At 41.0% G+C, this 16,460-nt stretch overlaps 1 protein-coding gene across 1 annotated transcript in view; it reads left to right on the top strand.

The window, feature by feature from the left end:
* TESK2 (testis associated actin remodelling kinase 2) overlaps window positions 1-16,460 on the top strand; it is a 122,988-nt gene that overhangs the window by 14,889 nt on the left and 91,639 nt on the right. The window contains exon 2 of the mRNA XM_040977742.1: window positions 12,089-12,395. Coding sequence (XP_040833676.1) covers window positions 12,174-12,395 — 222 coding nt within the window. The 5' untranslated portion in view covers window positions 12,089-12,173. The remainder of the gene's footprint in view (window positions 1-12,088; window positions 12,396-16,460) is intronic.

Genomic DNA, 16,460 nt, shown 5'->3' with positions numbered 1-16,460 from the left:
ATAATTGGAGCTTAGTATTGCCTATTACTTGTATTTTTTCAGAGCAGGGCAACTCTTTAGTAAATGTCACTGACCCTCAAGTCAGGTACCCTCTGTGGTGCCTCCAGCTTCCTTCAATATTGTTACTTGATATTCTTTCAGGAACCTCAAAATCAGATCAGAAAATAATTTGCATCTCTTTACAAACAATTTTGTTTTGGTGAATGCCTAGTCAGGCAGTCCCCCCAGTCACCCAAACTAAATACATGGGAGGGAATCTAGTTTAACTTACAGTTGCCCTAGGAATTTTTTGTTCCTCTTACATCTAGTTGCTCCCTTTTAAAATTCATTTTTCTTCTTAATCACCTCTTGATCTTACTGTCAATATATTTTATTTTAAAAAGTTTCAGTTTTGTAGAGAGAAAGGGAGATACACACACAGACACACACACACACACACACACACACACACACACACACACAGACACACACACACACATATGGGGAGGCAGTGGAGGTGCAGAGGGGAGATTGATTTTCCATCCACTGGCTCACTACCCAGCCATAATGGCCAGGGCTAGACCAGCTAAAGCTGGGAGCCTGGAACTCCTTTGGGTCTCCCACACTGGTGCCAGCAGGCCATTCACTTGGGCTGTCTTCTGCTTCTTTTCCAGGAGTATAGCAGGGGACTGGGTCAATAGAGGAGTAGCTGGGACTTGAACAGGCACTTCAATATGGAATGCTGGGGATGCAGATGACGGCTTCAGCCACCGTGCCACAATACCAGTCCTACTGCCAATACCTTAATTAAGCCTTCTTTTTATAAAAGAATATGTGTTTACATAAGAGGCTGAAAAAGAGAGAGAAAGAAATAGAAAGTCCTTTACCTGGTGCAGGGTCCCAAGGCTTTGGGTTATCCTCCACTGCTTTCCCAGGCCATAAGTGGGGAACTGAATTACAAGTGAAGTATTTGGGGCCTGGCAAGATAGCCTAGTGGCTAAATTTTCACCTTGAATGTGCCGGGATCCCATATGGGCATCGGATTTTGTTCTTGCTGCTCCAATTCCCATCCAGCTCCTGCTTATGTGGCCTAGGAAAGCAGTAGAGGATGGCCCAAGGCCTTGAGACACTGCACCCACATGAGAGACACAGAGGACGTTCCTGGCTCACTTTGGATCAGCTTAGCTCCACCTGTTGCAGCCACTTGGGGAGTGAATCAGCAGATGGAAGGTTTTTCTGTTTCTCCTTATCTCTTTAAATCTGCCTTTCCAATAAAAATAAATAAATCTTTAAGAAAAAAAAATTGAGCATTCGGGACTCAAACCAGTATGCATATGGGATGCTGACATTGCCGACAAAGACCCAGCCTACTGTGTCACTGTGCTGGCCAACCATTCATATTTTATAAAATATTGTTTTTAGAAATGCATAATGGAACCAGATTTTGGTGCAGGAGGTTAAGTCACTGCTTCCGTTATAGCTACCTGCTATATACGTGGAAAAACAGCAGAAAATGACCCAAATATTTGGGTTCCTGTTACCATACTGGAAACTAAGATGAAGTTTTGGCTTCTGAAAACCAAGATGAAGTTTTGGCTTCAGGCTTGAGCCTGGCTCTGCCCTGACCACTGCAGCCATCTGGAAAATGAACCAGTGGATAGATGATTCTTTTTCTTTTTTCTTTCTCTGCCTCTCTATCTTTCCCTAGTTATCTCTCTACCCTCAATTAAACATTTTAAAAATCACAAACAGTATACATTATAGAGGCAGAATACCATAGTGATGAATGAGCCAGACTATCTGTGTTAAAGTCCTTATTTCATAACGTGTAGTGTATATGATGCCAGACCTGCTTTTAAAATTAATTAGTTAATTGCTTGCTTTTTATTTGAAAGGCAAAAAGATCAAAAGACCATCTCCCATCTGTTGGTTCACTAAATACCCACAACAGCCAGCACTGGCCCAGCCAAAGGTAGCAGTTTAATCTGGGTTGATCACGTGCATGGCAGGGACCCAAGTGCGTGAACCATTACAACTGCTGCACAATGCATGATTAGCAGGAAACTAAAATTGGGAATGGAGCCAGGATTGAAAACCAGGCACTGATATAAGATGAGGGTGACCAAGCTACATCTTAAGCACTGTGCCAAACATGGGATCTTATTGAATCTCTCTACATCTTTATTTTTCTACCTATAAAATAGAACTAAATAGTCCCTACAGTATAGTATTCCATAATATTGGCTCAGTTCATCCTTGTAATAATTACAGGTTAATTAAATGAATAATCTCTGGCGATCAGCAAGGATTTTCAATTCCTATTTATTATTAAATTTTTAAAGATTTATTTATTTTTATTTCAAGTCAGATATATATAAGGAGGCAGAGAGATAGAGAGGAATAACTTCTGTCTGTTGATTCACGCCCCAAGTGATCACAGCGGCTGGTGCTGCGCCAATCTGAAGCCAGGAGCCAGGAGCTCTTCCGGGTCTCCCACATGGGTGCAGGTTCCCAAGGCTTTGGGTCATCCTCGACTGCCTTCCCAGACCGCAAGCAGGGAGTTGGATGGGAAGCGGGGCTGATGGGATTAGAACCAGCGCCCACATGGGATCCTGGTGTGTTCAGGACAAGGACTTAACTGCTAGGCCATGCCGCTGGGCCCATTCTGAATTCTTGTAAGAGCTGGGACTGGATCAGCCCAAAGCTAGGAGCCTAGGACTTGATCTGGGTTTCTTACAGGAATGGCTGTGACCTGACTACTTGAGTCAATTTTTGCTGCCTGCCAAGAAACACATTAGCAGAAAGCTAGAACTAGAAACAGAGCTAGGACTTAAACCTTGGCCCTGTGATATGGAATGCATATATTCTAAGCTGCATCTTAACCCACTGCATCAAACATCTGTCCTCAGTTATTATTTAAATATGCATTTTTACAGTAAATGTCTCCAAGAGGTTTAAACTGCCAGTTGCAGTGCCAGTTGGGGTTTCAGCTCCTCTGCTTCCAGTCCAGCTTCCAGCGAATGCTCCTGGGAAGGCAGAAGATAATGCCCCAAATGCTTGGGGTCCTGTCACTCATGTAGGAAACCAGGATAGAATTCTGAATTAATGGGTTGAGCCTGATCCAGCCCCAGCCATCTTGATCATCTGGAAAGTGGAACAACAGATGAAGGTTTTTTCTGTCTCTCTCTGTATTTCTCTGCTTTTCAAAAAAATTTTTTTTAAAGATTTATTTATTTTTATTGGAAAGGCAGATATACACAGAGGAGGAGAGACAGAGAGAAAGATCTTCCATCCAATGGTTCACTCCCTAAGTGGCTGCATTGGCTGGAGCTGAGCCAATCCGAAGCCAGGAGCCAGGAGCTCTTCTGGGTTTCCCACATGGGTACAGGGTTCCAAGGCTTTGGGCCATCCTCGACTGCTGTCCCAGGCCACAAGCAGGGAGCTGGATGGGAAGTGGAGCTGCTGGGATTAGAACCGGTGCCCATATGGGATCCCAGTGCGTTCAAGGCAAGGACTTTAATCGTTACGCTATCACACCATACCCTCAAAACAATCTTTAAAAAATACAAAAATAAAAATAAAATGAACCATCCCTCCCAAGTTTTCATCTATTTCTAGTTGAAAACTACTATCCTCTGCCTAAAAAATATTTAAGACTTTTAAAAAAGGTCTAAGATATTGGCCCATCATTTGCTATTTCCCGTTAGCAGAAAGCTGGAACCCAAGAGTGGAGTGACCAGAACTCGAATGGGCTTTTCAGTATGGGCAACAGGTGTCGCTAAGCAGAGGCTTGTTGTTTCCCATAGCCCAACCCCAGGAGGGGAGGGTCTTGACAGGAGGAGTTATTATCACAGTGGTGGGGGTGTGGGGTGGGTGGGCACTATTGGCATTTTTGTGGGCAGGGAACAGGGAAGCTAAATACTCTACAATGCACATAACAGTCCTGCAGAACAAAGAATTGTCCTTCCCTAAATGCCAATAGTGCCCAGTTGAGAAACTCAGAAAAGCTTACTCACTTTTGTTCTTAAACTGGGGAACAGTTTGTTGACAGCTTTTTAGAAGTGCCAAAATGATGTGGCTTACAAGGTCATGAATAATTTTTAGCAGCTATGTTCTCAAGTTCACTATTTATGGATTTAGAAGTTTGAAACTTTTTCCTTTTCTACGTAGGTTTGTCTTTTCAAAGATCAATTTTTACCTATATTTGGACTGATTTTTTTTTTTAATGAAGAAGGTACAAAAAGGGCTTTGATTGGGGAAAATAATTTGAAAAACTACCAAACCAAGCAAGTTAATGAACTGAACATCCCATATCCAACGTTTTTAAATGTTTATTTTATTTTATTCTAATTCATTTTATTATATCTAATGGAAAGGGCAACAGAGAGACAAGTGATCCATCTACTGGATCACTCCCATAAAGTCTACAACAGCCAGAGTTGGGCCAGAAAGAGATCAGGAGCCAGGAACTCCATCTGGGTTTCCCATGTGGGTGGCAGGGACATATACACTTGACCCATTTTTTTGAATCTCACAGGATATAGTAGCAGGGAGCTGGATCTCAAGCAGAGGTGCTAGGATTCAGCAGTCATTACAATAGGGGATTCAGAGATCTCACACAACAACTTAATATGCTGTGTCACAATGACTGCCCCTATAACTGATTATATGTGTTTTTTTCTTTTCAAAGTAGAAATTCTGCAAAATTATTTGCCAGAAGTTTCAGAAATTTTTTAGGATTCAGAGTTAGAACATATTCCTGTCTGAAATTTTTCTTGCCAGTAACTGTTCAGAGATGGTGCTGTGACAGAGCAGGTGTGATGGGCACTAGTTCATGTGCTGACCACTCCACTTTTGTTCTCAGTTCTCATGACTGAGAAAACACGTGGGCAACATGGCTCATGTGATTGGACCTCTGCCACCTTACTTGAGAGAGCTGGATGAAGCACCTGGCTCCTGACTTTGGCTTGGATCAGTGCTGACTGTTGTGGCCATGTGGGGAATAAACTAGCAGATGGAATCTCTCTCTCTCTCCATCCCTCCCTCCCTCTCTGTCTTTTCCAGTCTCTCTGTAATTCTGATTTTCAAAATAAGTAAATAAACTAACAGTAGTAATAATTGCAGGAACAAGCATTATGGCACAATGGGTTAAACTGCTGCTTGGGATGTTTATATTCAATATCAGAGTACCAGTTAGAGTAGTAACACTTTTACTTCCATTTCAGCTTTCTGGTAATGCACCTGGGAAGGCCGTGAACAATGGCCCGACTATTTGGGTTCCTGTCGCCCATGTGGGTGACCCAGATGGTGCTCTTGCTTTTTGGCTTTTTACTGGCTCAGGCCTGGATGTTGTAGGCATTTGTTGTTGTGTGTGTCTCTTTTTTGTTGTTGTTGTTACTCTTTTAAGTAGATGAAAACAAATAAGCATGAAAACAATGGCAATAAAGAGGCCAGCAATGTAGTGCATCAGATTAAGCTGCTACCTGTATCAAAGTACCTATTGGAACCCCAGCTACTCTGCTTCCTAGCTACCTTCTTGCTAATGCCTCTGGAAGGCAATGAAAGATGACCTGAGTACTTGAGCTTGTGCTACCTATGGGGACATCACAAGGGAGTTCTTAGCTCCTGGTTTCAGTCTGGCTAGACCCAGCTGTTGCAGTCATTTGAAGAATGAACTGTCAGATGTCGATTGTGTCTGTGTGTATGTGTGTATCCCTCTCTCCGTCAATTTGCTTCTCACATAAATCAAGATTTTTAAAGATAATAATTGCAACTACCATTTGCTGTTTGCCATGCCTTCTATTAAGTATTTTATACATGTTATCTCTAATCTGCAAGATAGATATTATCACTTCCAAGGTAAAGTAAAATAAATTAAGAACATGCAGGATTATAACTTGGCCGAACACCAACAATTAGTGACAGATTCAGGATTCAAATCTGATATTTCCAAACATACATTTTCCACTGTGACATATTTCCTTGAGAAACACAGCCAAACTTCTGTGAAAATTATTGAGTCATAGGAATTAGCTGTGGGAAGCTGCTCTATTTTCCATCCTACCCTTAACAGAGACTAAAAAGTGCACATTGTAACTGTACCAGTCTATAAATCATTTTATTACATCCTATACATGTAAAAGCACTGATTTTTAGCAAGCTTTCTTACATGCCAGCCTTAATTCCTAATCCTTTCAGTATTTTCCACTCTATTGTGTAATATTTGTTTCTGACCTTTTTTTTATGAAACTAAAGCAGATGAAACTTCATGGTAGTATAGACATAAAATCCTGCAGTAAATAGAAAAACTACCATTCAACAAATAAGAGGACATGGAAAGGTATCACTGAGCAACCGAACTTTTCTATTCATTCAAATATGGGATCATGTATGCAGACAGATCATCATGAAATCCCACTAAGTGAATGGGATTTGAGTTCTGTGAACGTCCATACTCTAGGTAGAGCGTAAAAAAGACTTTCTTCCTAGGATTATAAGAAGTCTCTAACCCAAAATGAAACAAGGATTCATTGTGGTAAGTAGCTGAGAAAGCTGGACACTCATTTTTTCAGAATGGAAGCAAGTACATTAGCTATGTATCAACACTAAACACATGCCAAATCTACATGACAGGTGCACTCAGCTGTTACCCTTTCTATGGGCCAACACAGCAAATACAGGCACATTTCAGGATGATTGCTTAATTAAATATAAAAGCAATAGTGCTGAGCTTGCCATCCCACCATGAAATAATGAGTTGCAGTTTCCATTGAAACCAAAAACAAGCTAGCTTAAAAACTGGCATCCCTATTTAATTAGCCATGGGTATATACAATAGCATACATTAGTGCCTGGCAGTTCAAAATAAAGTGCTTAAAAGTGTATTAGCGCTTTTGAATAAGCATCATATCTGCTGTGTAACTAGAATCCACCAGGTTCTGCTGTGTGACACAAGACAAAAACTTAGGTTGAAATTTGTAGGTGTGGGGCCTGGTGTAGTACTAGTGGTTAAAGTCCTTGTCTTGCTTGTGCCTAGCTCCCATATGGGCACTGGTTCTAATCCTGATGGCCCCACTTCCCATCCAGCTCCCTGCTTGTGGCCTAGGAAAGCAGCAGGGGACAGCCCAAAGCCTTAGGACCCTGCAGCCGTGTGGGAGACCCAGAAGAAGTTCCTGGATCCTGGCTTCAGATCATGTCATCTCTGGCCATTGCAGCCACTTGGAGAATGAATCAGATCTTCTTCTCTGTCTCTCCTCCTCTCTGTATATCTGATTTCTAATAAAAATAAAATAAATCTTAAAAAAAAGAAAGTTGTAGGTGTAGTTCTATATTCTCATCAATTCAGGAATTGTCTTGATTATGTTTCAAATGTTAACTGGGTTTCTGCTAGTTGTAAGGCTTTGTGGTAGGTGCTGTATTGCTTACATAGTGGTGGACATTTACTGAAATTCAGGCACTTTTCCAAGTGCTGTATACTGAATACTTCCAACTTCTCAAAATAAAACATACTGCTATGATTTCCATTTTACAAATGCAGAAATAATGAAGGAGTTAACTGATTTCTGGGAAGTGGCAAACCAGATCTCAAATTCAAAGCGTATAATATTTTATGTATTTTTAAAAGATTCATTTCTTTGAAAGGCAGAGTTACAGTGACAAGATGAAGAGATAAAGATGTATCTCCCATCTGCTGGTACATACACTGAATGATTGTGACAACTGGGACTGGGCCAGGTTGAAGCCAGGAGCTTATTCCAGGTCTCCCACGTGGGTGCTTGGGCCCTCTTTGCTGCTTTCCCAGGCACATTAGCAGAGACCAAGGTCAGAAGTGAAGCAGATGGATCTCTAGCCAGTGTCCATATAGGATGCCAATACTGAAGGTGGTGGTTTAGCCCACTAGGCCACAGAGCTGGCCTCTCAAGATTCATTTATTTGAAAGACAAGGTTAAGATAAAAGGAGAGATAGAGTCAAAGGAATCTACCTGTTGATTCACTCCCCAGATAGCCACAGTGGGCAAGGTTGGGTCAGAATGAAAGCCACAGTCCAGAACTCCATTCGTTTTCCCCCTATAGATGGCAGGGCCCAGAGTGCTTGGATCATTTCCCACTATTTTCTCAGACACATTGGCAAGGAGCTGGATAAAAAATGGAGCAGCTGGAATTCAAACTGATGCTCCTAAGATTGCTGTGATGCTGGCTTAAGATGCTATGCTACAATGTACAATGCTGGCTCTTTTTGTGGTAACAGCTTAAAAGGTGCTTAAATTTTAATGATGGGGAGGATGGGAAACTGGGTGGGCCTTCTCCTTTAATACCCTCTTTAAACATGAAGAAAACAATATGGAAAAAATACTAGTCTTATCCACTTTCCTGTAGCCCTTGAAACTTTTTACCCTAATTAACTATGTAAAGATAGTCAAAATAAAAAAAAAATTAAAGGAAAAAAATTAAAATAAATAAAATAAAATTTATAACTGAAGAATATTTGAAAACAGCAAAAAAAAATATTTTTTTTTAATGATGGTTCCCGGCATGATAGCGCAGCAGTTAAAGTCCTTGCCTTGGACCCATATGGGCAGCTCCACTTCCCCATCCAGCTCCCTGCCTGTAGCCTGGGAAAGCAGTCAAGGACAGCCCAAAGCTTTGGGACCCTGCAACCCATGTGGGAAACCTGGAAGAAGCTCCTGGCTCCTGGCTTCAGGTTGGCTCAGCTCCAGCCATTGCGGCCGCTTGGGGTGTGAACCATCAGATGGAAGCTCTTCCTCTCTGTCTCTCCTCCTCTGTGTATATCTGACTTTCCAATAAAAAGAAATCTTTAAAAAAATTTTAATGATGGTATTAACTACAACCTGCTTTTCCCTGCTCCCACTCAACATTGTTTTTTTGAAATACAATTATATTGGTAGATATTTCACTCAGGTAAATGCTATGTAGCTCACTAAGACATTCTTCAATTTATCTCTTACTCCTATAAATGAAATTTGGTTTATTTCCTTTTTCTCATTTATTATAGATTATATTAAATGAGATAAACCTGGGTAAGTTTGCTGTACTTGTGTTCTTAGGAGTTTAAGTATATACCCTTACTGTTTGAAAAATATTTTCTCTTGAAAAGTACTGTGAGCTATGTTATTTATTTTTCAAATGAAAATACTAAAATTATGTCTGTTGTCCTATGGTGAAATTTGTAACAGGACTTTTACTAAAGCAGCTCAGTTACAATTAGCAATGCCTTACTTCCTCCTACCTAGCTGAGAATATAAAACAACATCTGTTGAGCTGGACTGAGCAATTTTGTCTTGTTGTTCTTTAGTATTGACAACTAGATCAGCTACCCCCAGGAAACCCCGAGGGCATTGGGGAAGTTAACACTGCATTTCATGAAAAATTAAATACATCTCATAACAAGAAAAACATAGTAGATGGCGAACCTGTCAGATCATTCAGCTAATTTAACAGGCAACCATGTTTTGTATATTTGGTTTCACTTTGATAGCTTTTACTTCTCTTTTTCTTTATTTTCTGTCTATGATCAAATTATAATCAGCTTAGATTTCTGCTGCACTTCTCTGTCTTTTTTCTATGCACGTGACTAATTTAACTTCTTGAAGCTGTCTGAATGGAAAAATACTGAACTCAGAAATAACAAAATGGAAAAAAACTTGAGCTTCGGTGTTGGATCCAGCTTGGCTCTAAGTCTGGTTATACTGGCTGCATGTGCTTAGGCAGGTTACTTAACCTTCTGAGCCTGTGTTTCTTTTTCTGTAAAATGGAGGCCATACTTAACCTTGGTGCAATGTTTTAAGGATTAAATGTTAGAAAATGCTCACTTTGTAGCTATTCATACACCCTGCGTCATCCCATCTCCACTATTGAGGATCCTCCACTCTTAAAGTTCATTATCAATGCTGAGCCTGGTCAATTTTCCAGACCTCACTGTAAGAGATTTTGTTTAGTAAATCAACGGTGTAATCCAGGACTCTGGGTTTCATAAAAGCTCACGTGATGTTGAAACAGACACACTTTGAGAAACGCAGCACTCTTGATTCCTTTACTTGTAGCTTTGCTTTTCTAGTAAAGATCTTACAGCATTTAAACAGCATTTCTCCTTTCTGGGCTTAAGTTTCTTCAAATATGAAATAGATGACCAAGCTTGATGATTACTACTGGTTGTAAAATTTTAAATTTTTGGTCTTATAACTCCAAACTTTTGTTCTTATGCCCTTAAATTTCTGATTTCATGGTCCCAATCCTGTTATTTTGCATAGATTCAATTGAGGTGCTTAAATAATTTATTCTTTCAAGATATTTCTTCTGTAGATACTGTAGAACTCAATGGAATTTTTAATATATTTATTCTAAAAGTATGATCTGTCCCATGGAGTCTTCAGCCAGGGTACAGTTAGGAATTAGGCTTCATGAATCAGGAATTAGAATTCAACAGGGAAATCTGAATGTTCCCTGTTTTTCTTACTATATTTTTCTCTTGACGTTTTCTGCTTTCAAGGCCACATGGTAAAATGGCATAACCAGGAAATTGTGAATTCACACAGCTACTGCTTTGCTTTATTTATTTAAGATTTATTTATTTTTATTGGAAAGCCAGATTTACGGAAAGAAGACAGCAATGGCCAGAGCTGAGCCAATTCAAAGCCAGGAGCCAGGAGCCAGGAGCTTCTTCTGAGTCTCTCACACCGGTGCAGGGTCCCAAAGCTTTGGGCCATCCTTTACTGCTTTCCCAGGCCATAAGCAGGGAGCTGGATGGGAAATGGAGTTGCCGGGATACAAACCGGTGCCCATATGGGATCCTGGTGCATGCAAGGCGAGGACTTTAGCCACTAGGCTACTGTGCTGGTTCCCCTTTTTGCTTATTTAAAAAAAAAACATGTTTATTTGAATGGCAGAGCTACAGAGGGAAGAAGAGACAGAGAGATCTTCCATCTGATCAAAACTGGGTGGGTCAGAAGCTAGGAGCCAGGAGCTTCTTTCAGGTCTCCCACATGAGTATAGGAACCCAAGCACTTGGGTCACCTTCTGTTGCTTTTCCAGGCATGTTAATGGGGAGCTGGATCAGAAGTGGAGGCTGCCAGGATTTGAACCAGTACCCATAGGGGAGCAGCTGAGACTTGAACCAGTGCCCGTATAGCATCCTGGTACATGCAAGGCAAGGATTTAGCCACTGGGGTATCATACAGGTCCTGCAATGTTGTTTGAAATGATTCTTAGATTCTTGTGGGAAAAAGTAGATACAGAGACAAGTTAAAATAATGTATGAACTTGTACTTTTTCTTTTAAAAATTGGGAAAACAGAGACAAGGAGACACAGAGATCTCCCATTGCAGCTTTACCCTGCTAATACTGCTAATAATTTGTGATAACTATGGCTGACCAGGCTGAAGCCAGGAGTTGGGAGCTCAATTCAGGGTGGCAGGAACCCAGTTATTTTTAGCCATTATCTACTACCTTCCAGGGTGCAGGTTAGCAGGAATTGAAAGAGGAATAAAACCAGGATTTAAACCCAGGCCCTCCAATATGGGATGTAAGCATCTCAGGCAGCAACTTGATCATTGTGCCAATACTCTTTTTTGTTTGTTTGTTTTTGTTTTTTTTTGTTTGTTTGTTTGTGCCAATATTCTTAACTATACCAGATAAGGGGGGACTTTATTGCTATATTACTTATACTGGAATATGCTGTTTAGGAAAAACTGAATGTTTAGATTGCTTTTAGATTTTCTTATTCAGAATTTCATGTAAATTTGTAATTTCTGTCACCTTTATATGTTTAGAATTAAGTTTTCAAATGAGAGAAAATTATATGAGGCTATACAAAGCCTTGGTTGAGCTACAGGCCTTTGAATCAGTCTTATATTTTACTTTTGTCTATTTTTCCTTCCTTTTGTCTATAATTCTGTCTTTCAAATAAATAAGTAAATCTTTTTTAAAAAGTATATGAATGCTTTTTGAAGGTAAAAGCTTAAAAGCTTTTATATCTAAAATTTAAAAATTAGAATGTGACAGGAAATAGTTCTGTGTTAAGAGTTCATTGATTTGCATGTGTTTATTCATTAATGGTGTTAATAAAGGATTCTTTTAATCTTGTTTTTTTTAGCATCAAACCAGAAGAGAAGTAAAATTCACAACAATTTATTATGTTTGGAGTTCCGTTTTAAGAGAAGAAAGTGATCCTTGAGACTATGGATCGGAGCAAGCGGAATTCCATCGCAGGATTTCCTCCACGCGTGGAACGTCCTGAGGAGTTTGAAGGAGGTGGTGGAGGGGATGGGAACATGACGCAGGCGGGAAGAGTGTGGCCATCTTCGTACCAGGCGCTTATGAAGGCATTTTCCAGACTGACACGTTTGGATGATTTTACCTGTGAAAAAATAGGATCTGGCTTCTTCTCTGAAGTTTTCAAGGTGAGGGATGCTTCAGCTTTTCTCCTATTGTCTTGCTGATAGATTCACTGCCAACAGTTGGTAATTATGTTTAATTAGGACATAAGGCTTTGCTTAACTTGTTATGAATCTTGAGCCTGATTATAAACTTTCCTCTCAAACTGGTTAATTATGAACTAATAATGCTCATCAAAAATTCAAATATAGGAGTCTCTTCTGCCCTCTCTCTGCATCACTGAGTATTTATGTGTATGTATGTACATCACTCTGTGTGTGTATGTTTTATAATAACCACTATGTTTTTTAAGGATTTATTTGTTTATTTGAAAGGCACAGATAGACCAGAGATTTTCCATCTGCTGGTTCACTCTCCGAATGGCCACAATGGCCGGACTAGGCAGGACGTCCATAGAGGGATTGTGGAGCTTCCTCATGGTCTCCCACATGGGTACAGGGCCCAAGCACTGGGGCCATCTTCTAGTGCTTCCCAGGCACATTAATAGCAATATGTGGATTGCAAGCAGAGCAACTGGGACTCAGACCATTGCTCTGATAAGGTATGTTAGTGTCATGAACAGCGGCTTAAACTCCCACACCATTGTACCAGTTGCAAAACTTGTCTATTTGAAACACGGAGCAATAGAGAGAAAGGGAGATCTTCCACCCCCTGATTCATTTCCCAATAGTTGCAACAGCCAGGTCTAGGCTAAACTGAAACTAGGAACTAGAAACTGCATCCTGGTCTGCATTGTGGATGGCAGGGGTCCAGTGATTTGGCCATCCTCTGCTGTTTTCCCAGACATATTAGCAGGAAACTGAAATAGAAATAGAGTGACAGGGACTTGACTACTCTGATAGAGAATCTTGTGTTGCAAGTGCTGGTTTAACATGTTTTACAGCAACACTGTCCACTTTTAAGTTTCACTTTTTTTTTTTTTTTTAAGATTTCCTTGTTACACCACAATTCTAGTCTCCCTAAATCTGTCCTATAAAGTAAATTGAGTTGGGCCTGGCGTGGTAACTTAGTGGCTAAAAGTCCTTGTCTTCCACTTGCTGGGATCCCATATGGGTGCCAGTTCGTGTCCTGGCTGCCCCACATCCCATTCAGCTCCCTGCTTCTGGCCTGGGAAAGCAGTAGAGGATGGCCCAAAGTCTTGGGACCCTGGATCTGCGTGGGAAACCTGGAAAAGCTCCTGGCTCCTGGCTTCAGATGGGCTCAGCTCTGGCCATTGTGGCCACTTGGGGAGTGAACCAACGGATAGAAGATCATCCTCTCTGTCTGTTCTCCTCTCTGCATATCCGATTATCCAATAAAAATAAAGCAATATATATTTTTTTAAAGATTTATTTTTATTATTTTTTATTGGAAAGGCGGATATACAGAGAGGAGAGACAGAGAGGAAGATCTTCCGTCCGATGATTCACTCCCCAAGTGAGCCGCAACGGCCGATACTATGCCAATCCGAAGCCAGGAGCCTCTTCCGGGTCTCCCACGCGGGTGCAGGGTCCCAAAGCTTTGGGCCGTCCTCGACTGCTTTCCCAGGCCACAGGCAGGGAGCTGGAAGGGAAGCGGGGCTGCTGGGATTAGAACCGGCGCCCATATGGGATGCCGGGCGTGCAAGACGAGGACTTAACCACTTGCGCCACTGTGCTGGGCCCAATAAATCAATATTTTAAAGAAAGTAAATTGTTTTGGCATATAACTTAGGCACATCCTTACACATACCTTAAGATTACTTATGATATTTGATAAAATGTAGATAAATGTAAATTATTAACTTGTATTATTTGGAGTATAGTGACCAAAAAAAATCTATGGATATAGAATCCAAGAGTGTGAGAAGCTCCTATACCCTTCCCATACACTGTGGGTTTGGTTTGCTAATATTTTGTGTAGGATTTTATATCTATGTTCATGAGAGATTGTCCTACGGTTTTTTTTTAATGCTGTGTTCATTTTGATATTAGAATTATGCTACTCTTAGAATTGGTCCAAAAGCCTTCCAATTTTTAAATTTTAGGTTTACTTTTAAAAGATCCTCCCTGTTCCTCACCTACATCAACTTTGTTCCTGTTGTTTGATAAAGAAAAGGCTTAAGAAAGATTGTGGGAACTAGGCACAGTTCTACAGATTGCGAATATAGCCATAGAGGCTCATTGGTCCTCCCCCTGTACCTACCCTGAGGAAATTTAACTTTGAATGTTTGTCATACCTGCTGTTTACTAAACTCTGGGCAGAACTTGACAGTCAAATAATTACTTTTTGATTCTCCTGATTATCATCTGTGTGTGCTTTATAGTTCACTGTGTTCTACCTGTATCTTTATTACTTTTGCCTACACCCTTAGGTCTGTGTTTTTTGTTTGTTTTCTCTAGCTATTGGAATTTTATTCTTATTTCAGTTAGTTGTAATATAAATATTACATAATTTTAAAATTTATTTTATTTTTTATTGGAAAGGCAGATATATAGAGAGGAGAAGAGACAGAGAGGAAGATCTTTCGTCTGATGGTTCATTCCCCAAGTGGCCACAATGGCTAGAGCTGAGCCAATCCGGAGCCAGGAGCTTCTTCCAGGTCTCCCACGCAGGTTGTGGGGTCCCAAGGCTTTGGGCTGTCCTCGACTGCATTCTCAGGCCACAGGCAGGGAGCTGGATGGGAAGCAGGGCTGCCGGGATTAGAACCGGCGCCCATATGGGATCCCAGCGTGTTTAATGCGAACACTTTAACTGCTATGCTATTGCGCCAGGCCCACATAAATATTTTGATATATGCATTTATGTTTTTTTAAAGATTTATTTATTTATTGGAAAGTCAGATATACAGAGAGGAGGAGAGACAGAGAGGAAGATCTTCTGTCCGATGACTCACTCTCCAAGTGAGCACAATGGCCAATGCTGTGCCAATCCGAAGCCAGGATCCAGGAACTTCTTCTGGGTATCCCACACGGGTGCAGGGTCCCAAAGCTTTGGGCCATCCTCGACTGCCTTCCCAGGCCACAAGCAGGGAGCTGGATGGGAAGTGGTGCAGCTGGGATTAGAACCAGCACCCATGAGCCAGAAACTTCTTACAGGTCTCCCACGTGGGTGCAGGGCCCTGTCGTAAGGCTTTGGGCCGTCCCTGACTGTTCTCCCAGGCCACAAGCAGGGAGCTGGATGGGAAGTGGAGCAGCTAGGACATGAGCTGCCACCCATATGGGATCCTGGCATGTGCAAGGCAAAAACTCTGTTAATGTCAGTGTCACAGCCTCCAGAAGCACTGCCCCAGGGTTCTGCAGATGTTTGCTGCTGCCCATAGGAGAGACGAATGACTGCATCAGTTGGAACTGGGCCTGGCCAAAACCATGAAACAGGAACTCTCCTACATGGATATTGAGCCCAAGCACTTGGGCCATTTTTTGCTGCTTTCCCAGGTACGTTAGCTGTGAGTGCCGTTGGAAATGGAGTAGTCTTGGTCTGAACCAGTGTTCTGATATGAATTTCAAAACTAGACACTGTGATGTGGGATGTAGGAGTCTTAAGACCTGAGTTAACACCTGTCCTTGTTGATATATTATCTGTGGCTACTTTTGTGCTCCAGTTGCAAACTGAATAGTTAGAACAGAGCACATATTATTCTTGAAGCTTAAAATGTTTACTGTTTTTCTCTCTACAGAAATGATTTGCCAATCCCTGACCTAATAGCTATAGTGCACAACTAGTTGATTAATTTCTATCTTTGATTACAAAGTACAGATGATTTGATTACAAAGTACAGATGATTACACAGCTTTAAAGGTCAGGTAAATGAAAGATATATCAGTGGCAATAAAAGGAAATATTTGACTTTTGTTGTGGTGGAAGATATGAATTATATAGGTAATTTAAGGACGTTTCGTTTTGCTACGTAGCAAAACAAAGGTTGACTGATAGATGAGTTTACATTGAATGTGGACTCCTATAGCTTATTTGTATTCCTTTAAAACAATTCAGGGGCAGATATTTGGTGCAATGATTAAGATGCCACATGGCACACCTACATTCTATAATGGTATGCCTGGAATTTAGCCCCAGCTCTGTTCCTGATTCCAGTTTCTTGTTATTGATAT

Source organism: Ochotona curzoniae, unplaced genomic scaffold (genome assembly GCF_017591425.1).
Source record: "Ochotona curzoniae isolate NIBS_2020 unplaced genomic scaffold, NIBS_Ocur_1.0 contig_2855, whole genome shotgun sequence".
Classification (NCBI taxonomy): Eukaryota; Metazoa; Chordata; class Mammalia; order Lagomorpha; family Ochotonidae; genus Ochotona; species Ochotona curzoniae.
This window is presented reverse-complemented; position numbering and strand designations above follow the sequence as displayed.